The 18651-nt window shown below is 38.6% G+C and overlaps 1 protein-coding gene across 1 annotated transcript in view; it reads right to left on the bottom strand.

Annotated features, from left to right (window-relative positions):
- INTS6 (integrator complex subunit 6) overlaps positions 1–18651 on the bottom strand; it is a 94477-nt gene that overhangs the window by 59262 nt on the left and 16564 nt on the right. The window contains exon 4 of the mRNA XM_081215023.1: positions 4132–4221. Coding sequence (XP_081071149.1) covers positions 4132–4221 — 90 coding nt within the window. The remainder of the gene's footprint in view (positions 1–4131; positions 4222–18651) is intronic.

Below are 18651 nucleotides of genomic sequence, written 5' to 3'. Positions count from 1 at the left end.
AGGATTTGACATATGTACAAGATAGGTAATATTAACCCACCCCTCCCTCTTTAGCGCTCCCATACACCTAGTAGGCATCTCTAGTTTATCATTCATAAAACCACTTAATAGGCAATTCTCCTCCATAAGACTGTGAACTTAAGAACTAGAAATCCACCCTATTCATCTCTGTTATCTTCACTGACTAGAAATGCCCAGGTCATAATAGTCATTCAAGGGACACTGAGTGAATAAGAACATAATACCTACATCACAAATGTATAGAAAACAGAAGCAGACAAACAGGAAATCAGGTAAATAGAACATAAATTTCCAGAACATATAATAATAGAATTAAACAGAAAGACTGTAGATAGCATCAGGGAAAAGGCACTGGGTCTTGAGGGGCTGGGATGTCTTTAGAATTTAGATCAATTCTAATCCAGAATTTGGCAATAATAAATGTTATAACCTTCAGCAAATCACTTTGCCTCCCTGGATCTCAATTTCCTCATTTGTAAAATAAAAAGTAATACTAGATGAGCTCCATGCTTCCTTACATGCCATAAGGATGATTTCAAAGCAGCAGGAACACTTATTCCTGAAAAATAGTACTGGCAGAACAGATAAAATACACTGTGTGAGATAATATAACTCGTAAGCAAAGGGTATTGTATGGGTGGGATGCACAACTCCATAAACCGTAGCAGGTCACATTAATAGCGGTCACAGGTAATCAAGAATTATACACATACCTAATGTGGAAATCATCAACACAATCACTCATTCAATAAATCTTTAAAAAGAATCAAGTTTTGCCAAAGGCAAATGTTAAGAGAACTAAAGAGAAAGAGGCAAAGGGAACATTCTGCTTGTTATCTCCTAGTAGAAATTACAACAATATAGATCACATGTACCACACACATGCATACACACACACACAAACACAAAAGCAAACCAAAAAGCACCTTTATGCTTTTTATAAATTGTTAATTCTCCTCAAAATGAATAACATAATTTAATTACTTAGACTAGAAGAGACCAGGATTCCAGCAATCCCACTACTGGGCATATACCCAGAGAAAGCCATAATTCAAAAACACACATGCACCCCAATGTTCATTGCAGCACCCTAAATGCCCATCGACAGATGAACAGATAAAGAAGATGTGGTACATATATACAACGGAGTATTACTCAGCCATAAAAAGGAATGAAATTGGGTTATTTTTAGAGAGGTGGATGGACCTAGAGACTGTCATACAGAGTGAATTAAGTCAGAAAGAGAAAAACAAATACCATATATTAATACATATATGTGGAATCTAGAAAAACGTTACAGATGAACCGGTTTACAAGGCAGAAATTGAGACAGAGACGTAGAGAACAAACACATGGGCACCAAGCCGGGGAAAGTGTTGGGGGGGGATGGTGGTGGATGAATTGGGAGATTGGGATTGACATATATATATATATATATATATATATATATATATATATATATATATATATATATATATATATACACATACATATACTAATATGTATAAAATAGGTAACTAATAAGAACCTGCTGTATAAATAAATAAATAAATAAATAAAATTAAAAAAAAATTAAGCTTCCACAATATACACATATAGGGTACATCCTCTGGCCCACAAAATGAGTCTTGTTGGAACATTAAGAACCAAACATGCCGATGATCAAAGAAACTCCTAAACTTGAAACCCAACACAACTCAGAGACCTATGTTCCAACCGCATATCCAAAATAAACCTTTGCCTTATAACAAATGACTCTTCCACCTCAGATAAGAAGTAGCAGTGAAAAATTTTGATCTTGATGACTACCAGACTCAATACAACAATATTTATAATCAATATTTTTAAAATATAAGCTCTGTTCTCAGAACTATGCTAAATATTGTAGAAGATATAAGAGAACTAAAAGATAAGCTCCTGGACCACAGGAAAATCTTCCCAACTTTACTAGCAAGGAGTTTTAGGTTATTATAAACACATAGGTCTATTTCTCCAATATCTTTCCCAAGGACCTAGGAAGAAAGGTGAGCAATTCCAACATCCATGTATATTTCAAGATATTTTTTTAAAGCTAGAGGAGGTCCTACGAAACAAATATTACAAACAAACCAGATCCAGATATATGGGAACAAAATATACTGTACCCCAAAGGGCATTTCTACAAAGGTGGTAAGACCAGAGCACCCTGAATGGATAATCTCACATGTAGGAATATAAATATAAATGTAAATATAAATATAAATGAGAAATACCTTTGTAGTCATCATAACTACAAAACAAAATCATTAGTATTTCTGACCTGATTATTGATATCTCAATCTTTCTCTCAGTCAAATTTTTCAAAAGGAAGGTAAAGTGGGAAAAATCAGTTTGAGAACTTCAAATTTAAAGTTAAGCAACATATTGATTGTTCATGTATATAATCAGTGTCTATCTGTTCCTGATAGTGGCAGGATATAATTGGCTATACACATCAACTAAGTTTAAGAAAGCCCCAAAATCCATTAAGTTCAGCTATGGAGTGTTCCAAGGCTACTAATTATGTATAGACTATAAATTATTTAATTATGAATTTTAATCTACCTAAATTTTTCAACTGTCTCTCTATGAATTATATCCTAAACTCCCTTCAACATCAACTGCTCAAACAAAATAATTCTGGCTCTTTTCCCCTCAAGTCAAGATCAGGCAATAACAATTCTTTACTAGTTCCAATGCTTCATGATAGAACAATACAGTTGTTCTTTTCGTTACAGCCTACCAAGCACTTTCATATACATAATTTCATTTCAGTCTTCCAACAACCCTGTGAGGTAAGGCAAGAATTATCACCTTTATTTCACGAACAAGGATAGAAATTTAGGGAAGCTAGGTAACTGATACAAACTTCACTGCTAGAAAGTAGTTGAACAATGACTAGAACCCACGTGTCCTGACTCCATATCCAATCTGCATTCCACAATGTCACACAAATGAAAGTATTTCTAAAAATTACTGAACTTAAAGACTACACTCTTCCTACTTAATCAAACCGTGTGTAAATACAGTGAGAATTAAAATTAAGATTCTAAATCAAATGCAAGCAGTAAAGAGAGTAGCCTAAACCATCTCCTTTCTACAACAACCTATTTTAATAAACGAAATGTTCAAAAGCAATGTTCAGGGACTTCCCTGGTGGCCCAGTGGTAAAGAATCTGCCTTGCAATGCAGGGGACACAGATTCAGTCCCTGGTCAGGGAACTAAGATCCCACATGCTGAGGGGCAACTAAGCCCATGTGCCACAACTACTGAGCTCGTGAACGTCAACTAGAGCCTGCGTGCAACAAGCTACAGAGCCCACGCGCCCAGGAGCCTGTGCACCACAACTAGAGAAGAGAAAACCCACACGCCACAACTCGAGAGAAGACTGCGCACCACAACAAAGAGCCCACGTGCCGCGACGAAAGATCCCGCATGCCTCAACAACAACAAAAAACAGCAGTTCAAATACTAAACTAAAAACAGCTTAAGGTTAAAATAAACCTTTTTCACTCACCCTATCACATCACACACAACCAACTCCGCACAATGCATGCTAGTAGAGAATACATGAGGTTAGCTGTAAATTACTTATATGGTATTTGACGTAGAATTAAAATACCCAAACACCTTCACTTTTCCTAGTTTTAACCTCCTCTTGGCTTTGCTACTCTAGTCTAGGAGTCTCCATAGTGCAGTACACATGACAGACCACTGAAATATGGGAAGAAATTATTAGAATGCTGTCTCCATTTTTTTAGCCTGAAAATAAGAATTCATTTTACTAAATCTAATATATGAAAATATATGAACTGACACTGTGACCCTCACATAAACTCAAAAATACATATATAATTGAGATGGGTGGTAGGCTCCAAAATTTTTCACAGAAGGGATTCCTATTCAAGAAAATTTAGAAGCCATTGCTACAAACAACAGAGAAGGTAAATGAGTTCTAGGAGTCAGATGACTCTAGATTGCATCAAATAAAGAGAGAACCTACTTAAGGTTTCAATATCCTACAATGTACACATAAATAAAGATTTTTCAACTGCATTTGCATAATCCATGCTGATATAAACATAACTTACCTCATCCTGGACTCCACTGGTAGTAGTCAACTTGCTCCCATCAGTAATTGTAATAATTATTGCTGGCTCCAAAAAAAAAGGGTTTCTTCCCTAAAGTCAAAAAACACATTGATCGTGTTAAGGTCTAGATCAGCTTAATTTTTCTGAGTAAAAAGTCAGTTTTCAGAACAGTATATAAATCCCCCTTTCTTGTTTTTAAAGTTTATTTATAGCACATATCTTTTGTATATTTTTTTAAAAGGTTTAGAAGGAAATGTACTAAACAGAGGTTAACCTTGAAGGGTTAGAATTAGAAAGAGGAAAAAATAGATTTTTCACTTCTTTCTACATTTTTGTATTGTATTAACTTTTACAGTGAGCATCTACATTTATGTAACTAAAAGTATTTAATTTCTTAAAAGGGACCCTACATTTCAATTCTAGTGATTTGACATATCTAGATATTACAAATTAAGATAATAGGTAATTTTCTTTAGAAACTTCTTAGAGAGGAAGGCAAAATACTAGGTGATCCTTTACAAGTAATCTATGCCTATAATCAAAGTATCTAACCAAGTGACTAGGTATGGAAGGGCTCTAAGAGCTGGTTCCAAAGAAACACTAGGCCTACCCTGAGCTTAGCAAAATTTTAAGAACAGTCCAACGTGAAAAGTTAAAAGTAAGAAGGATGGCTACTTAAAGAAATTGCTTGGTGAGAGGAGTAAAAAAAATAACAGCAGCGGAGGCAATGGAACACAGTGGCACAGAGCTCTTAAATGCTCTATAGTTAAGGTGAAATAACATCAATAACTTCCATTCAAATCTCTGGCCAAGTCACTCTATGAGTACTATGATCAATTCTAGGTGACACATTTTGTTCGGGACTCAGATAAACATAAGCTTATCTTTTACATATAAATGACTCTCATTTGAGATACTGAAGCAGATTCTGTATAACTCTTTAAGACAAAACCATGACCAGAGGGTAGAAGTTTCAAGAGGGTAAACCCTAAGCTGGAAATCAAAGGTATCAAATTCTCTGCAACTAACAGTGTTCAAGAAAGGACAGAACAAAGTTGTGTTGGGTATGATGTAAAACAGCATATGACAAATGCACACTTTAATGGGCATATGAATCACTCGGTGATCTTAATAAAATGCAGGCTCTGGTTCAATAAGTCTGGGACAAAGACTAAGGTTTCGCATTTCTAACAAGACTGCAGGCTAGGAGACGCTAATGTTCACTGACCATACATAGAATAGCAAGAATGTAGAAGGGTTATATGCATGTAATATCTTATGGTTCTGTAACATTTTCCTTACACGTATATATAACTCTCAATCATTAGCAGATTACAGTACATACTCCGTATTTGTTGAATGAGTTTACCAGCACTTTTCACATACGGTAATTGTGATTATAACCTAATCATAAAGTGGGAGCAGGGGGATATCTGGTATATTAAATTTCTTGATCAAGTCAAGAAAGTGTATGTAAGTGGCATATACCATTTTCAAACTGGTGTCCAAGAAACAATGGTTCCAGGTAGAGAAAACTTCCTCTGGTCATATAAAATTAAAATATGTTGGATACAACCTTTTAAGCTCTGAAATGCACAGTCACATTCAAATGTTACTAGAACCTTACAGGAGAAAGACAAGAATTTCCCTTCCCTTCCTCTTCTACAACATTCAAGGCAGATGGAACACATTTTGGGAGACATTACATTACACACCATTCACCCCCAACATAAATTCTCATAATGCAGATCTTCTCTTTAATCGAGAAACAGGCAATGTTCATATTCCCAACCTCTGAGCTTTGATTGGCTCCCTCAAGAAGAATGCTCTTCCTTTTCCCTGCCCAGAACCCATCCAATTCCTAATCATTTTTTAAGGCCCAGTTTAAGTCGTCCTCTTCTGTCTTGAAACTTTCCCTGATTACTCTGGCCTTGAATAATTCAGCCCTTTCCCTCTCCAAATTTTAATAGTGGTAGTTTTCAAACTTAAGTAAATAAAAGTATAAATATAACATTTCCTCAAATAAAATTGGATTTGGAGTGCTTTCATGGAGTACATTTTGAATACCACTTCCCCACAGTGTTTATCCTCTCCTTCTCGTATTTTCAATTTAAATATACAACACCTCACACAACAACATATATGTAATTAACACTACTGAACTCTACACTTAAAAATGGTTAAGGTGGGCTTCCCTGGTGGCGCAGTGGTTGAGAATCCGCCTGCCTATGCAGGGGACACGGGTTCGTGTGCCAGTCTGGGAAGATCCCACATGCCGCGGAGCGGCTGGGCCCATGAGCCATGGCCGCTGAGCCTGCGCGTCCGGAGCTTGTGCTCCGCAACGGGAGAGGCCACAGCAGTGAGAGGCTCGCGTACCAGAAAAAAAAAAAAAATAAATTTAAGCTAAATTCAAACACTAAAATCGAAGTTACTTTTTCCTTGACAACAAAGCTTTCAATTGCTACTTTACTAGAGTCTTATACACATAATACTCCTCAGAGTCTACGCCTGGAATTACTGTAATAACAGGTACTTGATAATAACAATAAAGCACTTATATTTATCTGATTTAACCCTAAAAACTTGGTGAGGTAAAATGTTCAGGGAGATTAAACAATATAACCCTTAGTCACACAGTTGTAACTGGCAATGCCAGAACATGATTCCAACTCTAAATCGCATGGTCTTTCTACAGCATCTGAAGGTCCTACTGGTAGCAGCTAAATTCTCTTGAATACAATTCTACACCAATGTGGGTTGTGCCACAGTCACACAACAATGAATGTTATTACAATTAGTTTGGTTTACTATATTCTATCTGCAGTAAAATTAACTACGTACAGTAGGACTATTCCATTACTTGGTTTCCTGTTGCTCTGTGATGTCTTACCTACCAATTTTTCTATATATAAATCAATATACCACCTCCCAGCAAAAACACAGTAAAATAAAATGCTATATAGATATCACTTACTTTTGAAAACTATATAACTTCAATCAACTTTCACTTTACATACAAACAAAAAAATAAATATTAAGTTTTAATGACTTTAAAATTTGGAAAATACAGGTAAAGATCAAAGGCAGAGAAAAGTAAAGAAAAATATGGCTAGCTGTCAGACTTCCGGGGAAGATGGCGGAAGAGTAAGACGCGGAGATCACCTTCCTCCCCACAGATACACCGGAAATACAGCTACACGTAGAACAACTCCTACAGAACACCTACTGAACGCTGGCAGAAGACCTCAGACCCCCCAAAAGGCAAGAAACTCCCCAGGTACCTGGGTAGGGCAAAGCGGAGAGATTCCCGCACAGAGGATCGGTACCAACCGGTACTCACTAGCCCGAGAGGCTTGTCTGCTCGCCCGCCGGGGCAGGCGGTGCTGGGAGCTGAGGCTCGGGCTTCAGTCGGAGCGCAGGGAGAGGACTGGGGCTGGCGGCATGAACACAGCCTGAAGGGGCTAATGCGCCACAGCTAGCCAGGAGGGAGCCCAGGAAAAAGCCTGGACCTGCCGAAGAAGCAAGAGACTTTTTCTTCCCTCTTTGTTTCCTGGTGCACGAGGAGAGGGGATTAAGAGTGCTGCTTAAAGGAGCTCCAGAGACGGGCGCGAGCCGCGGCTGAAAGTGCGGACCCCAGAGACGGGCGTGGGACGCTGGGGCTGCTGCCGCCCCCGGCAAGAGGCCTGTGTGCGAGCGCAGGTGACTGTCCACGCCCCCCTTCCAGGGAGCCTGTGGAGCCCGTCACTGCCGGGGTCCCGGGGATCCAGGGACGGCTTCCGTAGGAGAACGCACGGCGCGCCTCGGGCTGGTGTAACGTCACGCCGGCCTCTGCCGCTGCAGGCTCGCCGCGCACTCCGTGCCCCTCCCTCCCCCCACCCCCGCCCCGGCCTGAGTAAGGCAGAGTCCCCGAAGCGGCTGCTCCTTTAACCCTGTCCTGTCTGAGTGAAGAACAGATGCCCTCCAGCGACCTACACGGAGAGGCGGGGCCCAATCCAAAGCTGAGACCCGGGAGCTGTGAGAACAAAGAAGAGAAAGGGAAATCTCTCCCAGCAGCCTCAGAAGCAGCGGATTAAAGCTCCAAAATCGGGCTTCCCTGGTGGCGCAGTGGTTGAGAGTCCGCCTGCCGATGCAGAGGACACAGGTTCATGCCCCGGTCTGGGAAGATCCCACATGCCGCAGAGCGGCTAAGCCCGTGAGCCATGGCCGCTGGGCCTGTGCGTCCGGAGCCTGTGCTCCACAACGAGAGAGGCCACAGCAGTGAGAGGCCCAAGTACCGAAAAAAAAAAAAAAAAAAAAAAGCTCCACAATCAACTTGATGTACCCTGCATCTGTGGAATACATGAACAGACAACAAATCATCCCAAATTGAGGAGCCAGGAGTCAGTGCTGTGCCTCTGAGGTGGGAGAGCCAACTTCAGGACACTGGTCCACAAGAGACCTCCCAGCTCCACATAATATCAAACGGCGAAAATCTTCCAGAGATCTCCATCTCAACACCAACACCCAGCTTCACTCAACGACCAAAAAGCTACACTGCTGGACACCCTATGCCAAACAACTAGCAAGACAGGAACACAACGCCACCCATTAGCAGAGAGGCTGCCTAAAATCATAAAAAGTCCACAGACACCCCAAAACACACCACCAGACGTGGACCTGCCCACAAGAAAGACAAGATCCAGCCTCATCCACCACAACACAGGCACTAGTCCCCTCCACCAGGAAGCCTACACAACCAACTGAACCAACCTTAGCCACTGGGGACAGACACCAAAAACAACGGGAACTACGAACCTGCAGCCTGCAAAAAGGAGACCCCAAACACAGTAAGATAAGCAAAATGAGAAGACAGAAAAACACACAGCAGGAGAAGGAGCAAGATAAAAGCCCACCAGACCTAACAAATGAAGAGGAAATAGGCAGTCTACCTGAAAAAGAATTCAGAATAATGATAGTAAAGATGATCCAAAATCTTGGAAATAGAATAGACAAAATGCAAGAAACAGTTAACAAGGACCTAGAAGAATTAAAGATGAATCAAGCAACGATTAAAAACACAATAAATGAAATGAAAAATACTCTAGATGGGATCAATAGCAGAATAAATGAGGCAGAAGAAGGATAAGTGATGTGGAAGATAAAATAGTGGAAATAACTGCTGCAGAAGAAAGAAAAAAGAATAAAAAGAACTGAGGATAGTCTCAGAGACCTCTGGGACAACATTAAACGCACCAACATTCGACTTACAGGGGTTCCAGAAGAAGAAGAGAAAAAGAAAGGGACTGAGAAAATATTTGAAGAGATTATAGTTGACAACTTCCCTAATATGGGAAAGGAAATAGTTAATCAAGTCCAGGAGGCACAGAGAGTCCCATACAGGATAAATCCAAGGAGAAATAAGCCAAGACACATGTTAATCAAACTGTCAAAAATTAAATACAAAGAAAACATATTAAAAGCAGCAAGGGAAAAACAACAAATAACACACAAGGGAATCCCCATAAGGTTAACAGCTGATCTTTCAGCAGAAACTCTGCATGCCAGAAGGGACTGGCAGGACATATTGAAAGTGATGAAGGAGAAACACCTGCAACCAAGATTACTCTACCCGGCAAGGATCTCATTCAGATTTGATGGAGAAATTAAAACGTTTACAGACAAGCAAAAGCTGAAAGAGTTCAGCACCACCAAACCAGCTTTACAACAAATGCTAAAGGAACTTCTCTAGAAAAGAAACACAACAGAAGGAAAAGACCTACAATAACGAACCCAAAACAATTAAGAAAATGGGAATAGGAACATACATATCGATAATTACCTTAAATGTAAATGGACTAAATGCTCCCACCAAAAGACACAGATTGGCTGACTGGATACAAAAACAAGACCCATATATATGCTGTCTACAAGACACCCACTTCAGACCTAGAGACACATACAGACTGAAAGTAAGGGGATGGAAAAAGATATTCCATGCAAATGGAAACCAAAAGAAAACTGGAGTAGCAATTCTCATATCAGACAAAATAGACTTTAAAATAAAGACTACTAGAAGAGACAAAGAAGGACACTACATAATGATCAAGGGATCGATCCAAGAAGAAGATATAACAATTGTAAATATTTATGCACCCAACATAGGAGCACCTCAATACATAAGGCAAATACTAACAGCCATAAAAGGGGAAATCGACAGTAACACAATCATAGTAGGGGACTTTAACACCCCACTTTCACCAATGGACAGATCATCCAAAAGGAAAATAAATAAGGAAACACAAGCTTTAAATGATACATTAAACAAGATGGACTTAATTGATATTTATAGGACATTCCATCCAAAAACAACAGAATACACATTTTTCTCAAGTGCTCATGGAACATTCTCCAGGATAGATCATATCTTGGGTCACAAATCAAGCCTTGGTAAATTTAAGAAAATTGAAATTGTATCAAGTATCTTTTCCGACCACAATGCTATGAGACTAGATATCAATTACAGGAAAAGATCTGTAAAAAATACAAACACATGGAGGCTAAACAATACACTACTTAATAACGAAGTGATCACTGAAGAAATCAAAGAGGAAATAAAAAAATACCTAGAAACAAATGACAATGGAGACACGACGACCCAAAACCTATGGGATGCAGCAAAAGCAGTTATAAGAGGGAAGTTTATAGCAATACAATCCCACCTTAAGAAAAAAGAACATCTCGAATAAACAACCTAACTTTGCACCTAAAGCAATTAGAGAAAGAAGAACAAAAACACCCCAAAGTTAGCAGAAGGAAAGAAATCATAAAAATCAGATCAGAAATAAATGAAAAAGAAATGAAGGAAATGATAGCAAAGATCAATAAAACTAAAAGCTGGTTCTTTGACAAGATAAACAAAATTGATAAACGATTAGCCAGACTCATCAAGAAAAAAAGGGAGAAGACTCAAATCAATAGAATTAGAAATGAAAAAGGAGAAGTAACAACTGACACTGCAGAAATAAAAAAGATCATGAGAGATTACTACAAGCAACTCTATGCCAATAAAATGGACAACCTGGAAGAAATGGACAAATTCTTAGAAATGCACAACCTGCCAAGACTGAATCAGGAAGAAATAGAAAATATGAACAGACCAATCACAAGCACTGAAATTGAAACTGTGATAAAAAATCTTCCAACAAACAAAATCCCAGGACCAGATGGCTTCACAGGCGAATTCTATCAAACATTTAGAGAAGAGCTAACACCTCTCCTTCTCAAACTCTTCCAAAATATAGCAGAGGGAGGAACACGCCCAAACTCATTCTACGAGGCCATCATCACCCTGATACCAAAACCAGACAAAGATGTCACAAAGGGCTTCCCTGGTGGCACAGTGGTTCAGAGTCTGCCTGCTGATGCAGGGGACACGGGTTCATGCCCCGGTCCGGGAAGATCCCACATGCCGCGGAGCGGCTGGGCCCATGGGCCATGGCCGCTGAGCCTGCGCGTCCGGAGCCTGTGCTCCGCAACGGGAGAGGCCACAGCAGTGAGAGGCCCACGTACGGCAAAAAAAAAAAAAAAAAAAAAGATGTCACAAAGAACGAAAACTACAGACCAATATCACTGATGAACAGAGATGCAAAAATCCTCAACAAAATATTAGCAAACAGAATCCAACAGCACATTAAAAGGATCATACACCATGATCAAGTGGGGTTCATTCCAGGAATGCAAGGATTCTTCAATATACGCAAATCAATCAACGTGATACACTATATTAACAAATTGAAGGAGAAAAACCATATGATCATCTCAATAGATGCAGAGAAAGCTTTCGACAAAATTCAACATCCATTTATGATAAAAACCCTGCAGAAAGTAGGCAAAGAGGGAACTTCCCTCAACATAATAAAGGCCATATATGACATACACACAGCCAGTATCGTCCTCAATGGTGAAAAACTGAAGCCATTTCCACTAAGATCAGGAACAAGACAAGGTTGCCCACTCTCACCACTCTTATTCAACATAGTTTTGGAAGTTTTAGCCACAGCAGTCAGAGAAGAAAAGGAAATAAAAGGAATCCAGATCGGAAAAGAAGAAGTAAAGCTGTCACTGTTTGCAGATGACATGATACTATACATAGAGAATCCTAAAGATGCTACCAGAAAACTACTAGAGCTAATCAATGAATTTGGTAAAGTAGCAGGATACAAAATTAATGCATAGAAATCACTGGCATTCCTATATACTAATGATGAAAAATCTGAAAGTGAAATCAAGAAAACACTCCCATTTACCATTGCAACAAAAAGAATAAAATATCTAGGAATAAACCTACCTAAGGAGACAAGAGACCTGTATGCAGAAAATTATAAGACACTGATGAAAGAAATTAAAGATGATACAAATAGATGGAGAGATATACCATGTTCTTGGATTGGAAGAATCAACATTATGAAAATGACTCTACTACCCAAAGCAATCTACAGATTCAATGCAATCCCTATCAAACTACCACTGGCATTTTTCACAGAACTAGAACAAAAAATTTCACAATTTGTAAGGAAACACAACAGACCCCGAATAGCCAAAGCAATCTTGAGAACGAAAAATGGAGCTGGAGGAATCAGGCTCCCTGACTTCAGACTATACTACAAAGCTACAGTAATCAAGACAGTATGGTACTGACACAAAAACAGAAAGATAGATCACTGGAACAGGATAGAAAGCCCAGAGATAAACCCACGCACATATGGTCACCTTATCTTTGATAAAGGAGGCAGGAATGTACAGTGGAGAAAGGACAGTCTCTTCAATAAGTGGTGCTGGGAAAACTGGACAGCTACAGGTAAAAGAGTGAAATTAGAACACTTCCTAACACCATACACAAAACTAAGCTCAAAATGGATTAAAGACCTAAATGTAAGGCCAGACACTATCAAACTCTTAGAGGAAAACATAGGCAGAACACTCTATGACATAAATCACAGCAAGATCCTTTTTGACCCACTTCCTAGAGAAATGGAAATAAAAACAAAAATAAACAAATGGGACCTAATGAAACTGCAAAGCTTTTGCACAGCAAAGGAAACCATAAACAAGACCAAAAGACAACCCTCAGAATGGGAGAAAATATTTGCAAATGAAGCAACTGACAAAGGATTAATCTCCAAACTTTATAAGCAGCTCATGCAGCTCAATAACAAAAAAACAAACAACCCAATCCAAAAATGGGCAGAAGACCTAAATAGACATTTCTCCACAGAAGATATACAGACTGCCAACAAACACATGAAAGGATGCTCAACATCTTTAATCATTAGAGAAATGCAAATCAAAACTACAATGAGATATCATCTCACACCAGTCAGAATGGCCATCCTCAAAAAATCTAGAAACAATAAATGCTGGAGAGGGTGTGGAAAAAAGGGAACACTCTTGCACTGCTGGTGGGAATGTGAATTGGTACAGCCACTATGGAGAACAGTATGGAGGTTCCTTAAAAAGCTACAAATAGAACTACCATATGACCCAGCAATCCCACTACTGGGCATATACCCTGAGAAAACCCTAATTCAAAAAGAGTCATGTACCGAAATGTTCATAGCAGCCCTATTTACAATAGCCCGGAGATGGAAACAACCTATGTGTCCATCATCGGATGAATGGATAAAGAAGATGTGGCACATATATACAATGGAATATTACTCAACCATAAAAAGAAACGAAACTGAGCTATTTGTAATGAGGTGGATGGACCTAGAGTCTGTCATACAGAGTGAAGTAAGTCAGAAAGAGAAAGACAAATACTGTATGCTGACACATATATATGGAATTTAAGAAAAAAAAAAGTCATGAGGAACATAGGGGTAAGACAGGAATAAAGACACAGACCTACTAGAGAATGGACTTGAGGATATGGGGAGGGGGAAGGGTAAGCTGTGACAAAGCGAAAGAGCGGCATGGACATATATACACTACCAAACGTAAGGTAGATAGCTAGTGGGAAGCAGCCGCATAGCACAGGGAGATCAGCTCGGTGCTTTGTGACCGCCTGGAGGGGTGGGATAGGGAGGGTGGGAGGGAGACGCAAGAGGGAGGGGATATGGGAACATATGTATATGTATAAGTGATTAATTTTGTTATAAAGCAGAAACTAACACACCATTGTTAAGCAACTATACTCCAATAAAGATTTAAAAAAAAAAAAGAAAAGAAAAATATGGCTATCCTCATTTCACCGATTTACTCACTTAACCCTACTGTGCCTAAGATCCCTTCCTTTCTAAGGTGAAAGAGTTTAGTCAAGAATCACAATAAGAAAAGCAGTAGTGTTAGTTATGATAAAAATTAGAATAATGAGGGACTTCCCTGGTGGTCCAGTGGTAAAGAATCCTCCTTACAATGCGGGGGACTTGGGTTCGATCCCTGGTCGGGGAACTAAGATCCCACATGCCATGGGGCAACTAAGCCCACGCACCAGAACTACTGAGCTCGTGCGCCTCAACTAGAAAGCCCGCGTCCTGCAAAACAACAGAGCCCACACGCTCTGGAACCTGCGCACCACAACTATAGAGCCCACACGCTCTGGAACCTGCGCACCACAACTATAGAGCCCACGCACCCTGTAGCCTACACGCCACAACTAGAGAAGAGAAAACCCGCACACCACAAGTAGAGAGAAGCTTGCACACCGCAACGAAGAGTCTGCGTGCCTCAAGGAAAGATCCCAGGTGCCTCATCGAAGATCCTACATGCTGCAACGAAGAGCCAACGCAGCCAAAACTAAACAAAAAGTTTTTTAATTAGAATAATGATTTAATGAATGTAATTTATACACAAAAGGAGGGTTTTTTTTCTTCAGGGAAAAGTTATCCCAACCTCTATATAAAGCTGATTGTCTTAACATTTATCTAAGCATAAATTTCTAAATCACCTGCAGCAAATGAGCAAACCATGTTGTGCCATGAAGCTTCTCATGTATAGTTTTAGGCTGCTCCTCCTCCGCCTTTGGTAGTACACTTACTCTGGGCAGAAGCACATAAGTAACTGGCATCTTTCTCTGACATTCTCTTTTATCCAGCAAACTAAAACACATTTTTGGTTGTCTGTCAGTATTACAAGATTTTTTTTTTCACGTTTTACAAAAAATAATTTAACATTTCAAAAGTCTAAAGTTATGATTTAATCAGTGTAATATAATGTTTTTAGCTATTCAGGGCCAAGCCTCTGAAGTTTAATAATTCTCAAATCTTTATATTTAAAAGTCACTACTTTCCATTTTTATTCTTAATAAGTATGTTTATGAAGTTACTCAATTTGGGGACAGTTCATATTCGAATTTGCCTCAAAATTCACCTTGGTCATAAAGCTAGACTTTATCTTAGTTAAGGGTTGAAAAGAAAAAAAAAAAAAAAGAAAAAATTTAAGCTCTGCTACAACAAAGGCAGCCAGTAGAGGGACTAAAAGTTTACTTTTGCCATTAGCAAAACTAAACTCAGATGTTTTACTCTCACTGGTTTTTAGCATAAAGAAATCTAGACATGTAACAAAAAATACAGTGCAAAGTATAATACTCTACCTCTAGAGATATTTACTAATGGAAATCTTGTCATTTAGAAAATTTGGTTTTAATATTGGTTAAAAGTCTCAGGTAAAAGAGTTTTGTTAAAGACAAATACAAAACTTTTACTTCACGTAAGTTCTCTCAATAACTTAACAGTGTTCTGATGTTAAATGAATTAAGGCATAAAATCTCAATAAGAACATTTAAAGAATATAATTAGAGTAAGTAGGTCTTATCCACTGAAACCTATTTCATTTTTGCAAAGAAAATGCTTTTGAAAATGTTAAAACAAGTTATTTAGCAAAAATAGTTTTGAAAACGTAAAATCAAGGCTCATTTATCTTCAAATATAAACTAACCTGGTTCTCAGAATCAGCAGTTTTAGTTTTACCCAAGAAATTTAAAATGTAGGGGGAAGAGGCACAGGAATTTTACTGTACCCTTAAACATGTCTTTATTATCTTCTGAAACGAAAGAAAGGCAGCCCTGAGCATTCAGCAGACCTTTTAGTGGCTACCTCTGCTGCAGGACCAAAGGCCTCAAGTTTTCTTTCTGTGCCACCATGCTCCACCATGATTATCACTGCTTTAAACAAATCCCAGAAAGACAGCCAAGTGCCTGTCTATGCTACACTTTTCCCAGGGCAGGGAACATGTACACCAAAGATCCACTCACTGGCCCTCGCCTGTGACAGTATCTTTGGCTAAACCCACATCTATTACCGGCTAGCTGCTTTGCTATGTGCCAGGAAAGCTATGGCCAACAGAAATCAACCAAAAAGATGTTAAGCTGTATAACATTATACGTCTAGGCTGAAAGTATATTACCTAGCAGAAAAACAAAAGCTTCCAGAAAGAGCACGTGCTTTTTTTCAGTCTAAAACTTCCTTTTCAAGTAAATTACAGTGACAACAAGCAAAAATGTAAGGAAATGGAAAGGGCAGCCCTGAGAAATAAGTGCTATATCACTAAAGGTTCTCATGCATATACAGGACAAGTACCTAGCAGGATTGCTGCTAAAAATTCTGTAAGTTAAGTTCAAGACTAGAGCTTTAGGTTCCCTTTATTTACATCACTGTAGAATCTATATAAATACTGAAAATATGAAAAGAGTCCTGCATTATCTACCTTATTTTTCTCTATTACCATAGATAATAAAGAGGTAACAATATATGTTCTAAAATAGGATAAACCGGGCTTCCCTGGTGGCGCAGTGGTTGAGAGTCCACCTGCCGATGCAGGGGACATGGGTTCGTGCCCCAGTCCGGGAAGATCCCACATGCCGCGGAGCGGCTGGGCCGGTGAGCCATGGCCGCTGAGCCTGCGTGTCCGGAGCCTGTGCTCCACAACGGGAGAGGCCACAGCAGTGAGAGGCCCGTGTACCGCAAAAAAAAAATAAAAATAAAAAAATTTTTAAAATAGGATAAACCACCTCATATTCATTTAGAAACTTTTTCTGACACTTCCCTTTATAATTTGTCAAAAATCAGATTCTATAAAAAATATAAAATACAGAAACATTAATATTAAACATATTCTTCTACTTTAAGCTTATTTCTAAAAGTATTAGATTGCAATTCACATCCAAAGTCTTATTAGTCATAATACTAATAAACACTTCTACAACTACACAGAATTGAGAAAAGAGGCTTTTAATACATACTTTGCAACACAAGTCAACCAGAATAAATAACATTCTTTAGTTCAGTATGGCTCAAACTTCAGACATTTGAATACCACAACCAGAATTTTTTCAATATCTACTTATTACCTGCACTAATATTTATATTCTTAATATTTTTCTTTAAATCAGTTCCTTTTTATTTTAGCCTCAAACTCTAGCAATAAGACCTATGAAATCATAGTTCTGATGTGCAAGTTATATTTTCTATTCAATAACTCACTGTCATTAATATTGCTTAGCTTTTTTTTTTTAAAGGGTGGGGGGGTTCATTATATTATAGGGATGAATGCACAACTCGTTAATTACACGTTCCAAACAAAATATAATCATTATTTAAGTAAGCAAAGGCCCAACAGGCTTACATTAAAATCAGTATTCCAAGGCCAGAATTACAAGTTTTATGTTTGTTTTCAAATTCAGCAAGATAACTTTTAGAGTCAAGATCCCAAGTGGTGTGGCATAAATAAGTCTTTTGGTGTAAAAACTAAGATATTCATCTTAAGAAATTAGTGCTTTGGGTGGTGGTGTGATGAACTGGGAGACTGGGATTGACATATGTACACTAATATGTATAAAATGGATAACTAATAAGAACCTGCTATATCAAAAAATAAATAAAATAAAATTCAAAAAAAAAGTTTTTGCTAAAAAAGCAAAAAAAAAAAGAAAAAAAGAAATCAGTGCTTTAAAAATAATACTTTCGACTACATACAAGAGATTTCTGAAGGATACACATTATAAACTGATTAATCATGGTTGCCTCTGAAGAACTGAAGTGAGCAACTGTATAACTTTCTCTAATGCTTGAACTTTTTAACTACGTGCATTTATTACATATTCAAAACAAGTACTCTTAAAAATTAAAATGTGAGGGGCTTCCCTGGTGGCGCAGTGGTTGAGAGTCTGCCTGCCGATGCAGGGGAAACGGGTTCGTGCCCCGGTCCGGGAAGATCCCACGTGCCGCGGAGCGGCTGGGCCCGTGAGCCATGGCCACTGGGCCTGTGCGTCCGGAGCCTGTGCTCCGCAACGGGAGAGGCCACAACAGTGAGAGGCCCACATACCGCAAAAAAAAAAAAAAAAAAAAAAAAAAAAAAAGTAAAATGTGCTTAGTATCCAAAAATAAAACTTTAAGAAAAATATCCTAGTGTATAGAAACCTAGTACTTAGAATACATTAAAGTATAAACTAAAGAAAAACATGTTAAAATTCCCCATTAAAAGAAATATAATTTTAGTTTCAAGTAATGCCATTATACAATTGTGTACCAATACAGTTCCTTTATC

The sequence above is a fragment of the Mesoplodon bidens genome, assembly GCF_964165515.1.
Source record: "Mesoplodon bidens genome assembly, chromosome: 17".
NCBI lineage: Eukaryota > Metazoa > Chordata > Mammalia > Artiodactyla > Ziphiidae > Mesoplodon > Mesoplodon bidens.
Note: the sequence above shows the minus strand (reverse complement) of the source record. Positions and strands in the feature narration are given on the sequence as shown.